This window comes from Gavia stellata, chromosome 6, assembly GCF_030936135.1.
Source record: "Gavia stellata isolate bGavSte3 chromosome 6, bGavSte3.hap2, whole genome shotgun sequence".
NCBI lineage: Eukaryota > Metazoa > Chordata > Aves > Gaviiformes > Gaviidae > Gavia > Gavia stellata.
Genome location: NC_082599.1, coordinates 3,090,414 through 3,105,063, shown reverse-complemented (window position 1 = coordinate 3,105,063; position 14,650 = coordinate 3,090,414). Strand labels below are relative to the sequence as shown.

The following is a 14,650-nucleotide window of genomic DNA, read 5'->3' as shown; positions in this document are numbered from 1 at the left end:
CGCGGAGCTGGCAGGTCCCTACCCGGGCAGCTCCGCACCCGCGCAGCCGGCGGGGGAGCGCGGAGTCTCAGCGGCTTGCCTGCGCCCTCCGTGCTCCGCGCAAACCCCGCGCGGCTCTGCTCCGCGTTACCTACGCGCAAGGCCCGCTCGCCTGCGGAGCAGGAGCTCGGGCTGCGCTCGGGCTTCCCTGAGCCCAATTAGCTGCGCGGGGTAATTAGAGCAGATCGTGCAGTTACATGCCTTGCCCAGCACCATTTGCTTTTTGTGGGGGAGAGAGAGAGAGAGAGAAAAGGCTCTTAAAGGCGTAGGGTGCAAAGCGCGGAAAAAAAAAAAAAAAAAAGAGAGAAAAAACAAAAGAAAAAAGGAGCTGCAACCCGGGCTAAAAAGTGCGTTATCCCGGGGGAAGGGGGGTGCGCAGGTCCCCGCCGATCTTGCGCGGGGCAGCTCCGCGGCAGCGCCGGGTACATCTCCCCCAGCCCCGTCTCCGCTCCCTGCTCTGCCTTCCCAGAACCAGCCCAGGTTGTTCAGCCTCCTCTCACCTCCTTTCTCTTTCTTTCCTTTTTATTTTTCCCTTTCTCCCCCCCTCCCCAATATTCCTTAAAGCGAAGGGAAAAAAAAAATATGTTTTCCTCCTTTCCCCCCCTTCCTTCCACCTGACTAGCTCGAAATCACCTTGAAATGCTCATGTCAACTTGTATCATTATCTCTTTAATTCAGGCAGCGCCTTTTGTTCTTCACAGGAGAGGATCAAAGCACTTAAAAAAAAAAAAAAAAGAAAATAACTTTCCGATCGCTCTCGCTCGCTCTCTCTCTTTTACAGTAGGAGAAGGAGAGATCAGGTATAACCCAGTCAAAATAAACAAAGTGAATGCATAAATAAAAGAGGTGAAATGCAGGTTCTAAGAACTTGCTGGCGCTGGAACAATCCCACCTCTTTAGCTGAGTGGCAACGAAAGGAGAATTTCAAGTCATCTTAAGCGCAGGAGTTGCAGAGAAAACAGAGGAGGGGAAAAATAAATGAAAATGAGAGGAAAAAAAAAAAAAAGAAGAAGAATAAAACTTACCACCAGATTGGGTAACTTGACAGAGCCTGACTCAACCCACAAAGAAACAGGAAATATCCAAAAGAGGCCATTGATGAAAAGTTGTCTTTCTTTTTTTTTTTTTTTTTTAACCAGAGTTGCCAAAAACCTTCCTTTCTTCTGAGGCAGGATGATTATTTTAATAATAATAATAATAATAACAATAATTTAAAAAAAAAAAGTCAAATGAAGTGAACTCAACCCGACCAGGTAAATCCTCTCTTGCTTCCTCTACTACTCTCAAGGAAAAAAAAAATCTCAGAGAGGTAAAAAACTCTTCTCTCAGCCAAGACACTGAAGGCAAATATTAAAAAAAAAAAAAAAAAAAAAAGTTTGAAGTAGCTCTCTTAAAAAGGACCCAATCAGCACTTATTGCCAAAGGGAGAATTCTGATGCTTTGGCTTGTTCTGTCAATCAGGAGCGCGAAGTCAGGAATGAGCTAATTGCAAGGAGATAGTGTTTTAATACTCATTAGGGGGCACGTTGGCCCACAAGCCAAGGGATAAAATGTAGTTTTAAAAAGGGGAAGGAAGATTTAGGGGGTTTAAATAGACAGGGGGGACCCCTGTGGATTTGGGTAGCTATAACAACCTGCCCGGATTTCACTCCCTGGGTCGAAGCTACTAAAATGCAAAAAAAAAAAAAAAAAAAAAAAAAAAGTGTGAAGTTTGGTTTTTTTTTTTAAATTATATATTTTCTCGTTTCGCTCCTTCTTGCCATTCTATCGTCTTCTCAAATCCCCGTTTCCTCACAGTGACAGTCGGAACGCATTTGCACTAACTTTCTAGAAACTTTCGGCTGGTTCTTTTTCTTTTTTCTTTTCTTTTTTTTTTTTTTGCCTCCTTTTTTCATTTAAAAAAAAAAAAGAGGATTTACACCCAGACATGCACGCACACACAGAGACATGCACACCCCCCCAGACACGCACACCCCTTCCCCACCAGTCCAACCAGCCAGATAGCCAAGAGTTCCACTGAAGACATCTGCTAAGAAATCAACTTCTTCCATGCAAATCTCAATAAAGCTCCTCCAGATCATCACAATTTGCAGGAGTCCCAGCCCCAGACTTTGCGAAGGCGCTGCTGCAAACGACTTCATCCACCAGATCCACCCCACAGGGCACTAGTAATTAATCTCTTTTTTTTAATTTCTTTCTCTACATACTGTCACCATTTCTCTCCTTTCGGTGGTGGGGGGTGAGTTGGGGGTGGATCGCAGGGTTCCAAAAAATCCGTGGGTTTTTGGTGGGGTGGAAATAAGAAAAAAAAATAATCATAATTAGTATTATTATAAAGATGTAGCTCCTTGAGGCTGGGTACGCGGTTAGATTTGCTGCTCCTCTGGAACATATTGTTCAAAGCTTGCTGTATCTGTGAGCAAGTGTCACCCAGCTGACAGGCTTTCCCCTTACCCTGGGTCATTTGAAAGGGGGCTGGAGAGGCGAAAACGAGGGGATGGAGGCACTGGATGAGCTAGGAGATATTTTCTCCCTGGAATAACAACGATGATTCTCTTTTATGTGATGTTTTTTTTTTCCGGGGTTGTTGTGGCTGCTGCCTGTTGGTTTTTTGCTGTTGGTTTTTTTTTTTTTTTAGGAGAGAGACAACTGGGTGAGATTTTATTTATTTATTTGACTTCGTTTTATTTTATCTGTGAATCAGAAAAAAATCTGTGGCTCACACGGAACAAAGAGAGGTACAATTTTTAATGACTTTATTGGAGGAAGACTTGCAACCTTGCATTAGCTCAAATCAAAATGCGTTTTCTTTCTCATTAAGACTTGCATCTCTATTTTCCCTTAGCAGGGAATATTTCTATTTACACACACAGAGCTTTATATGCATATATATAAAGATATGTTTGTGTTTAGCTAGATGGAGAGATATATTCATTCTACTGAAATTATACTAGAAATGCAGTTCATTCGGAGATATTTAAATCATTGGGAATTTGGCAGGGGTCGGGCCCTGATTATTTTCTTTAGGGTTGGATGACAAGTGATTGCAAATGTGAGCTCTGGCAAGTGCTCCGAGATCTAATCGCCCCGCGTAGCCAAGCTCCAGTCGATCCGAACGGCTTCTCGCTTGCTTCCAGAGGAGGAACGGATGCTCTCTCCGGCTCTCCCAGCAAATCCCTGTGGTGTCGATGCTGCGATTATATTGAGTGTATTAAATCCAACCCCCCCACCTCCTCCAGCAGCTCCCCCACCCCAGAGGAGCCAAAGAGGCTGGAGCGGGAGAAGGGAGTTTCATTGCATAAGGTAGGACGAGGAAAAGGAGGAGGGTGGTGGTGTGTGAAAAATCATCTTAAGGACTTTCCCTCTGTATTAGAGAAAATCCCATCCAATTATAGCATTACTGGGAAGAACCAAACGCTGAGACTTTCAAAGGAGGGGATTTCTCTGTCTTTTCAAGTGAAATTGCTCACACTGCAGACTGGAACACACACACACACGCACGGAGACGGAGACACTCAGACACCAGTGCCCGCCCGGGCGAGGGGGTCCCGGCAAACCGGGGATGGAGGGGGAGGAAGGGGCAGGACACACATCCCTTCCAGGGGTCCAGCTAATCTCCCCTCCTTTTGTTCCTGGGGAGAGATTTAAACATCCCCCAAAGCCTCTGCCCCTCCCACCAGGAAGCACCAGGCAACTTTTTACCTGAAGGTACAAATTCAGCCACTCTCCCTTTTCCTCTTTGCTTTGCAGCTGCTATTTGGGGAGGATGGAGATAATCCACTTTGTCAGAGGCGCGCACACACACACACACGCACACGCAAGCGGGATCGTATCGATTTCTTCAGCAGGCAGCATTGCTACTCACTCTGACGCCAACTGCTTTTAATTACACTGATCAAAAGGTAGTCGGGTGTATAAGAGCTATTCCCATTGCTAGGAATGCTACTGTAGATTAGTTATCTATTATCAACATTACCTTTGAACCAGAGCCCTTTAAGGGCTAGATTTTGCAGTCCATTAGAGTCAATAAAAAGACTGCCACGGGCTTTACGGATACGAGACTGCTGGCATTTGGCTGCCCAAATCTGCCGTGTTTTGTCCCAACAGTTGGTTTTAGGGCCTGATGTTAAAACCTGGCTAAGCTCATCCATGCTGGTCTGTTGGTTTCCATCCCTCTCCCAAATATTTGGACATACATTCAGACGTATGTTTCGCAATGGGCGGGATCCGGCCCTCCATGGGGTGACAGCAGCATGGCTTTGGCGTCTTTGCTCTTGGCATTGCTCATCAGTGCCCAGGGAGAAGTTCTGAGGGTGGTCCAGGTCGCAGGGTTGTGAATCCTCAGCGGTAGACACCAAACCTCAGTCCTGGTGGAGCTGCAACCTGCCTTGCACAGATTTTCCACAGTGCCCATCCTTACACCAGCAAAGTAAACAGCAGTTTTGGTTCATGACTCCCCCAGGAGGTGAAGGTCCATCACCCTGACTGTCAAACGGGAGAATAAAGTCTTGACCATGCTTGCAGCCATGGGGCCAATTCCTCAGCCCCATAAGCCTGCTGTCAAAGGAGTTGGGTAGCTTCAGTTATCAACCTGGCATGGGGAAAAGGGGATGGGAGGACATGGAGCAGACCTCATCGTCATGGGGTTGGAATGCCTTATGAAGGCATTGCAACCTGGTCCTATCGTGCTTACTCATGGGGATGGCCCAGCTGGCATCTTCAGGGCGCACTTGAGTGTGTAAATAGAGCTGGATTTAGAAACATGACTGCTTCACGGCGCAGTTAGTCACAAGAGGGAACAGCTGTGCTCGCCCATGTTCAAAAAAAGGCACGTCCAGGGTGCTTCCACTCCAGAGACGTCTGTGTAAAGAGATCAGGGCAAGGAGAGGAGGTCTGGAGGGATCCAGGCAGACAGGAAGGCAGGCAGACTGGTGCAACCCGGTCTGTCACACTTCTCAAATACTCTTTGTGTCACTTCTCTTGTTCTCCTTCTCCCTCTACCCTACCTGGAGAAGATTCGTTATGGCTGCAGGATGGGAAGGTCATCCTCACTGAGAGCAAACATGGAGCCAAGGAAGGCTCCTCACAGGGCAGAAGGTTTTGTTTATTTTTGGTGGAGGACAGAAGTACATTCTGCCCCTTCCCTCTTTAATATTTGAATTTCCACTAGTAAAATCTGATTCATTATCTGCTTTTGCAAATTGCAGCTGGAACTCGTTTTTGTTTACTCGCTGTCTCCCCCACACATCACTCTCTGGACACAGTGGTGTCCATAGCTGGGTATAGCAAAAAAAGCCTATTTTTCCTTCCATGGCAAGAAGCCCACACGGCAGCATGTTGTGACAATGGGAGCACCGGTAAATCCCCACCAGGCAGCTTTATAACCACCCTCCATAAAGCCAGCCCTGGTGAGGAACCCCAATAGCATGTAGGAGTTGCTACAGATATCTGGAGACACAGACATCAAACCATGCTGTGAACACTAAACCTCCTCCCTCCATCGATGCTTGGAACATATTGTATAAATGCCTGGGCGCTGGGTTGCTGGAGGCCTGGCTTTGCCATGGGCCTGTTGACTTCTGGCGTGTCATTCTGCTTCCCTCTTTCATTTTGCCTCTGCACCTTTTAAGGTCCCTGAAGACTGAGATCCATGTCACCCATACATCTTGACCAGGAGTCACAGCAGTACAAATAGCGACAAGGTAGGTTAATAGTGATCTCATCAGATGTGGAGAATGTGGCAGAAGATGTGTAATGGCTGGCTGATGATGTGATTCAGTGGCAGAACTGGTGAAAAGATGGATTTTTGTTGGTAGATTCATGTCCCCTCTTCAAGACAGGTCTCTCTGTGACCAGCTGGCTTTACCAAAGAAAGGTCACTGTTGTCCAGAAGTGGAGGTCAGTCAGTGTTGGAGATGGTGAGGGTTTTTAGAAATGTGCCAAATATACTAATAGCATGGATTTCACTTTGCCTGACTAAAGCTGTCCGAATCCTACTTACATAACGTTGGCTGCCTCCGTGGTCAACGGTGCAGTGGAGACCTGAGCAACTCAACCCACTGTAGATACTAGTCTATGGTAGGTGGGGTGAATTGCTTCTGGAGTTGCATTTCTCTCTGTTTGGGATCTAGTTTAGACTTGGTGTCTAATCTTCAGATGGCTGAAGTTAGCTGAGATGCCTAGAGGTCACTGCCTCTTCTCTGGGCTCCAAAGAGGCACCAGCAGCAACGAACAAATCAGGAGCACATTTGGGATGGGTTTCTCAGCTCTTTAGGCTGTGAGGAGATGTCCCCAGCTGCAAGGGGACAGGATACATTTGACACTGCCTACAACAGCTTTGGCTATGGCTGCCATCTGCCCAGCTTATTCTAGGCCAATGGCAGACTGGGATTTTGGCTGCTCATGGATTCCCATCAAAGCATTTCTACATAAGAGTGAAGGCAGTGTTGTCCTCTGAGCACAGTGCTCGTGAGAGAAATTGGGGATGACTGAAAGCTTAAGATCCAGTGCTGATATGTCCCCGGGAGGATGGGAAGGATTAGGTACACGGCATGGCTTTCAGTTTAATGGAGGCAGAGCACCCAAAAAGCTGCGCTGCAATGTGCCAGACCTTTTGCAGAGTAGAGCATTTCTGTCATGGGTGATGATCCTTTCCTTTGGACTTTTATATACAGGATCTTCTGTCACCTCACCTTGGGTGAAAAAAATGTTATTTTGAGGAGGGTTCCTCTCTCATATTGTGTGTGCCCCCAGCTATTACCTTCAGGCACTGGTGTTGACTCTGTTTCTTCCATGCCAGGCTCTGAAGAGCATGTCCTGGCCATCAATGGGCTGCTTTAGAAAGGCAGTAGGTGGTAAGGTCAGGCCTTGAACTGGTGGTAGCAGCTCTGCTCTTGCCTTTACCACCAGCCTGTGGTGTGACTTTGTGCAAACAACTTTGTTGGAATATGTCAGGTCCCAGCTGGGTTGCTCTCCCCAAGATGGTCCCTTCTTTAGGACAGGACACCTGTCCTGCTGTGGCTTGAACGACAGCATGGCTCAAGGGGGAACTTGGGGGTCTCTGACACCTCTCCCTGTTCCTTCCCTCCATCTCCTGTCCCTCAGTCACCTGTCCCCTGCCTGCATCAGGCAGGCACCTGCCTTGCCTGTCTCCTGCAGGAGATGTAGGACTCTCACCGGTGTAGCTTTGGCCCACCTAGTGGTACCGCAGGAGAACAAACCTGGAGAGAAAAGAGCAGGGACCAAAAATGCAGCCAGTGCACAGGGATCTGCAGCAGCCAGGCTCTGGTTTCCTTTCCCCACCGCAGAAGAGTTGGCAGAGCCCAGGATGGGGAAGGGGCATGTCTCTGTGTCCCTGGTGGGATATCAGGGAGTCTTGGTGGGCAGAAGGATGGTGGGGTCTCACCTTGGAAGGTGGGAGGATGAATTGTGGGTGCTACCTCTTCCCTTGCCTCCTCCATGCATGCTCAGGAAGGATCAGTGCTGTGGGACGGTGCCACCATGCAGCTATTTCCTTGTCACCTGCACACTCAATAGCACAGTGTAGGTGGGGACACCTGCACCCCTGGACATGGCCTTCTGCCCTGGGGAAGAGTAGGTACACAGGCAGGAAAAATATCTTCTGAGAGTGGTGGTGGCAATTAGAAATAGCATGGGCTTCACCCAAATCTCCCCGAATAAATGACAACAGAAGGGAACCGAACATGCGTATCCAGTTTTATTAGACAGCAGAAGCAGCCAAGAAGTCAGTGCCATGTCCATGTTCAGATAAACATTCCCTTTCATTGTCCCTTCCTCCTAAACCCACTGAGTTGGTCACCTTCAACCATCTTCTCCAGAGCCTCTCACAGCCCCTCGGGGCTGTGGCAAGAGGAATCAGTGCTCTGCTCGGTAGGTCCATTTGCTGATGGCGAGGAAGACTTTTCCAGGTGGTCTCCACCAGCAGTTGCCTGGTTGTTGCAAAGTCTCTCGGTGGAGACAGCCCTCTGACAAATGAGTGCTGTGAAGGGTAAGTTGGGATATTCCTCACGGGATGAGATTTAGGGAAAAAGTATTTTGAAGGCAAACTAACCATTTGAAGGCAAACTTAACTCCCTGAGTACATAAGGAGCACTCCTGTTTTCCCGGCACATTAAGAACTCCAGATTCACAGAGGAAATAACCCAAAACAGGAACTGAAGAATCTGATCAGTGTAAGTTTTCCCGTGAGGACTCCAATTCAATAAATGTATACATAACCTGAGCCCTGCGTGTGTCATGTGTGTTTCCATATGTGGAATTTCTCTAGGCCAGGTTCAGATTAAAAACCTATTAATCAGCTGTGGAAGCTGATAATCTCTAGGGGCCCAAACCTGCTATTATGTATAGAAATAACCATTCATAGGGTGATGCAGGCTTAGATACTTGTAACTGAGGACAATGAAATCTTTCCAAGAGAGTAATAATCACCCACTTTCTCTGAGAGAAATATTTCAGGCGCTGGTATTTTGGCTCCTGGGGGCAAATCCTGCATCCTTTTCTGGAGACATCCACCACACCAAGTCTCAGCATCTAAAAGGGGGACGACAACTTGTTAACAGTACATATCCAAAGGGATGTTGTGCCCTTGCAAGTGAAGTGCCTTCGATGGGTGGAATGCAATGTCCTTTGGGGGTCCTTGTTTTCTGCCCCCCTTTCATGAACTACTGCCTAGACAGCTTCCGTCATCTATGTGCCCAAGTCTAGAAAGCTAAAGTCAAGCAAGGTGGTTCTCAGCGTTAATAGGCAGTACTGTAATGAGCATTGCTACAAATGCACTATTGCTGGTCTCAGAAGGAAACCACAGGAGCAGAACAGGGCTTTTGGGGAAGTTTCCCTCCAAATTCACACTCAGAATAAGGACTGGCTTTAAAATTGTAATTTCATTACTCTGCTCTATCCAATCCCTCTTTATAGAAGTGGGGTTTTTTTTTTTGATATATATTGGATTAAGGAAAAAAAAAAGAGAGGAATCCCAAGTGTTTGCAAGACAGAAAGATCGATAACAAGAAATAGTTATTTATGAAATCATCGATGCACTGATGTTGAAATTTTCTAAACCCATTCTAACATACAATTCAAATAACACCTTTTCAAAGGGCTAGCCACATTCCTGCTGCAGGTGCAAACAAAAGAAAAAAACATTAAAATGGAAACCAGAATTTTACCCCTTTGTGAATTCACTCGTAACACCTCTCCTTGAAACCCAAGTGATACTATCGCTCAAGATGAATGTTGGCATTCAATCTTGTGCTTGCAAATCAATATGCATTTTAAACAGGGATTATTCTATGCTGCTGACAAGCACTGGACTGAAAAACTACCCAGACTGGAGTGTCTTCTCTTCAGCCACAGATTAAGGCTAATTAAGATACATTAAAAACAGTAACTAGGAATCTAGGGTACAATTTGAAAGCATAGGAGCATCTGCTAGACTGGCACTTCTGTCATCATCTGGTATTGCAACAGTGCCCTGGTCGAGGTTTCCAAACCCTTTTTTTATGTGTTTTAAAAGTGCAGAATGTCAAGGGTTTTTTAGATTATCTGGTTGCTTGGCACTGAGTTTATTCTAAAACACCTTAATGTGAAATATCACGATGGCAAAGTTGTCATGATGCGGTGCACTGGGTACCGGCCCTCCGCAGTGTGTGAGAGGGGAGCATGGGGCGGGGGGCTGATGAGCTGGGCCAGAGCTTTGCAAAACAGTGGGAAATAATGAAATAAGCAACGGTATCTCTCATGCACACCAAAAATCACCCTCAACAGCAAGGGGAGGACAGGGCTGGGTGGGGGATTTTCTGGTGATCTCACAGAATCGCTAAGGTTGGAAAAGACCTGTAAGATCATCAAGTCCAACCATCAACCCAACACCACCATGCCCATTAAACCATGTCCCGCAATGCCACATCCACACGTTCCTTGAACACCTCCAGTGATGGTGACTCCACCACCTCCCTGGGCAGCCTGTTCCAGTGCTTCACCACTCTCTCAGGAAAGAAATTTTTCCTAATATCCAGCCTAAACCTCCCCTGGTGCAACTTGAGGCCATTTCCTCTTGTTCTATCGATAGTTATGGCAGAAGAGACCAACACCCATTCACCACAACCCCCTTTCAGGTAGTTGTAGAGAGCGATAAGGTCTCCCCTATTTGCTGTAGGAGACTCTCATGCAGAGAGACGATGCGTTCTTGCAAAAGTAATGGGAAGAAAAGATCTGCCTGCGCTCAGGGGAGGAAAAAGGACAGATTTGGCTGAGAGAGTTAAAAGAGAAAGAAAAGCACAAAAACCCTCAAACCCTACCAAGGTGCTAAAACCTCAGTCAAGTGAGGTGTTGACAAGGGATCCAAGTTGATAAATAAACAGAAGGGAGCTCTCCCTTGCAAAGCCTGAATGACAAAGAGAGAAAACCAGGCGCTGGAGAGTGTCCCTTACCATTTTCATCACAAAAGCTGATGGTGGGGGGGAGGTTTTAACGCGGCAACAAGTCTGACTTTCTCTCCCTTTCTCCCTCCTTGTTTTTTCTCCTCCCTCTCCCCTTCCCCTCCCTCTTATAAACAGAGAGGACAAGAGGTCATATCCCCAGGGTTTAAAGAGACACTTCTCCCCCTTCCAGGGAGGGTGGATGTTCTTTCAGCCTGTTTACAAATTAGGGAAAATTATGATGTCTTAATGTAGTTGCCGGGTGGCCACCTGTCCTGGACTTTCTTCTGGTGCATTTACTTCATGTGCGGGAGTGACACCTGCAGATGGTTTCTTGCCCAACATCCCAGGCCATGTGTCAAAATAGGGCAAAATGCCACGAGTCGGGTTCTTTGCTCCTGTTTTGCTCCGGTGTAAGCAATGGTGAAGACTGGAGATTGGTACATGGGTCTGCAAAGTCCATGGGATGCTTTGAGGAAGGGCTGTGCTCCCAGATTGGGGTGATGTGTGTTGGGTGCTGCACAGACCCAGCGGACACCCTAGGGAGGGATTTCTGCCAGGGCATTTAGACCATGGTGATGTATGGGAGCAAAAGCAGGGGCTGCATCACTCCGGTTTGCTCTCAACCTTGTGTTTGCAGGACCAAAAGTAAGCCCACATCCTCCCATTCTTCACACTGCTTTAAAAGGTCGTTTCCAAGCCCTGGGCGTGAAGCAAAGTGGCTTAAGCAGCAAGTAGTTCAGTGGGAAACGATGCTAATGATGCTCAGTGTCCCCTGTACCTTTCCCCTTCCTATTGTGGGCTCTCTGGTGCCTAATAAAGGTTGAGCTCACATCGCAGCCCTTTTCTCCCAGGGGGAAAGGAGGGAAGCACAGTAATAAGGTCTTTCTTCCCTACCTGTACACTTATTTTCATACAGCTTAATCTCTCTGAAACTTTTATCTTTCTGCCAAATTGGGCTGGGATTGGCCGAGGGGTTCAGAAGTTGGAGGGGAGGAAATGATAGGATAGAGACACACAACATAATCAGCTAAACTAAGTTTCCCAAGGAAACCAGACTTCAAATGCATTACAGCGCTTTACAAGTCTTGCAGGAGCTGCTTACAAACCCCAGCCAGAACCCCCCAGTGCCAGGCACTGTGTGAACATATTCCTCAACACAATCCTTTCCCCAGGCCAGTGCTCAGGAGTTTAAAATGAGAAGTTTAAGGCACGTAAGGTTGGCAAGCACTCGCTTTTCAATATGAATGTAGAGCGACTCCCTTAATGTGGGTTGTATTTGGCTGAATTCAGCAAGGGAGCAGAGCTGGGCTCTGCTGGAGTTGTTTTTTTCATGGGAATGGCAAGGAAATCACAGGGCTTGAAGAACTTTGCCTCCTAACAGCCCTACTTGGCTTCAGTCCTACCCAGAAATCCCGTTGGCTCTGTGGAGTAAGAAGGGAGTAAAATCTGCAGGGCTTGGACCCATTGGCAGCTGTGCAATATTTTTTTTTATTTTTTTTTACTTTTTTCCCCAAGAGAAAAGGGTTATACTCTTTGTCTGCAACCATGTCAGGTAGAAAAGGTGCTTAGGTCTTCACAGGGCACGGGGTCACCCATATGCCATTGCCCTGCTGGTCTCACACCAGGGATGAGCTGGTCCAGCATCTGGAAAATGCCTTTACCTACTAAGGCAAGTGTTAAACCCTGGACCCTGCAGTGGGGCCCACTGCGCAGATTATTTATCTATTTAGGCAGTTTTTGAGCGCCAATCGGTTCCTCATGGCCCTGACTTACTGCCTTCAGGCAGGACTTCCCAGGGACCAGTTGACTGGAGGGGAGATGTACCTTGCGGTCACAGCCCTGTGGTAGGTAGGGACTGCACAGTGTTGGGGATATTTGGGTCAGTTCAAAAGTCCTGGCTCTCCTGTAAGGATTTGGCCCATCATTTCCCAACCCACCGTTTCCCGGAAAAGGGACTGCCCTGCTCCCATCCCTGGGCCATGGTGGCAATACTGCCTGCACTGGAAAGGAGTGAGATCTTCAGCCACCTGCTAGGAAAGCCTTGCAGATAATTCATGGCTGCTGAGTCCTCTCTTGAGATGCTTCCTCATCCTCTCCTCACCTTCTCTCTCCCTCAGTGGACTGCTTGGAGCTAAAGCTGCACAAGTCTGAACCTGCCAATTCAGAAGACATCGAGCAATAAACCATTGGCACTCCAGACATCAGGACTCAGCTCTTTCTGCCTCTGTTTCCTTCTCCTAGAACTCGTAAGGTTTTAAGGAATCAAATATATTTGGAAACATGAGTTACCTTCTAGTTTCTGAACTTTTAAAATAGGTGGGGAAGATGGTTTCTGAACTATTTTGCACACCATGAAACTTGCTGTTAGTTTGCACAAAATAGCACGACTCCAGAAGCTGGTGTGTTGAGAAGAAAACCAAAAATACCCATCAAACATTGAGATATTTGGTAACTTAATTTGGAGATACAGACCTTTGGGGAAGTTGTGCATGAAATGAAGAAAGTGACAGGTATATTCAGATGGGGTGGGCAAGACTGGTCATAAAGAATGCAAATTTTTGGAAAGTTTTTTTTTTAAGAAAATTCTATTTCCATGCAGCTCCCATCATTTCTTTGCAATTCTAACATCTCCTTGAAGCTCTTTTGAAGAGCTGGGTGCGAGGGGTAATTGCAACAAATCCCCACCAGCTCAGTGTGGCCAGTTAAGGGAAGGTGTGTGGAAGTTGCTGGTGGGAGAGGACAAAAAGCCATGTTGTCCAAACTGCCTTTTTGTCACACCTCCCCATCCAATGTCTGCCTGACACTTCCTGAACTGTTTTGAACATGGCAAACTCTGGACCTCCCTTGGTTACAACGGTCAGTGAATTTTAGGAGGGTCTACAGAAGGAAGTTCTCATCTCAGTTAAGCAGTTTGAAAATGCCCTAAAGCGAAGGCCACAGTCACCTTGTTTAAAGCTACCAAGGGTATTTCCCAGTTTAAGGTTACAGAGGAAGAAAGGGCATTGGTGGCTTTTCGAGGGAGAGGTAGGTGACAAGAGAAGGTTAAAACCTTTTTCCTAGTCCAGTATAGGGTTTGCAGGAAACAAGAGGTCTCTTGGACCTGTATGGGCTGAGAAATGTAGTGTTGTCTTGGATGGTTGGAGGAAATACACTCTCATGAGTTTGCACTATCAACCACAGCACATCATTTGAACCTACTTTACTCAGCCTTTTAGGGTTTACCTGATAACCCTTCTCAATGCTGTTGTCCATCACGGACAACATGATGAAGCAAGGCCATCATTGCTCAGTCCCTGCAGTTAATCACCGATGGCATCCCTAAACAGATACAACAGCACATCTCCTCCCTGGGACCACGGACAACATCCAACAAAGGGTAAAAAAGGCTTCTCAAGCATTGTCAAGCTTTCTTCATCATCTTGGATGTAAACTGGTGGCCTGTTACCTCTTTAGACTGAGGATTACTGCAACACCATGGACTATGAAATATGGGGTAGAGTTCTCAGGGTCCAGGGGGAGCACAGCTCATGGAGAAACCAGAAGCTGTCCAGAAGAAAAAGCCAGCAAAACTAGAAAGAAAATGCTGAACTCTGCTGAGGGAGATGGAGAGATGAAGAGGTGGAAAGAACAGGAAAAAGGAAAGGTAAAAGCATGTGGACAGGAGGGAAAATGTCAGTTTCTCTTAAAGAAGGTGGAGGAAGAAGGAACTGTCCAGGTCAAACACATTGGTTAAAAAATAGCTTATGGAGGTAGAAACAAAGTGGTAAAAAAATCTAGTGATAGTTTAGGCTAATTGGGGTTTGATTAGCATTGGGCAAGTGAGACTGGCTGATAGCATTAGTACAGGTAGCAGGTGATGTTGCCTTTGAAGAACCTTGATGTCACCATGCAAGGCCTCTCCATGGACTGCCACTGCTCTGAAAAAACCTGTTGTCCTTGATGGGCAGCTCCCTGTGCAGGAATGATCTAAAAAAAAAAAAAAAGGAGTCAGAAATAATGCTGGGAGTACCTCATGAGATTGCCTAAATATGAAAACTGTATTCAGCTGCAGTCACCCTCTGTCAAAATAATAATAAAAAAAAGACGACAAAGACAGAGAGAGAAGAGGAGCAGATTAAAAATATCAGGGTTTCATTGCTGAGAGGCAGTGAGTAAGAGATGTACAACATAAT

The 14,650-nt window shown here is 46.7% G+C and overlaps 1 protein-coding gene across 1 annotated transcript in view; it reads right to left on the bottom strand.

Moving 5' to 3' along the window:
• The window catches only part of WNT3A (Wnt family member 3A), an 87,003-nt gene extending 85,868 nt beyond the window's left edge, over positions 1 to 1,135 (bottom strand). The window contains exon 1 of the mRNA XM_059818713.1: positions 1,065 to 1,135. Coding sequence (XP_059674696.1) covers positions 1,065 to 1,135 — 71 coding nt within the window. The remainder of the gene's footprint in view (positions 1 to 1,064) is intronic.
• Between the last annotated feature and the right edge of the window lie 13,515 nt (positions 1,136 to 14,650).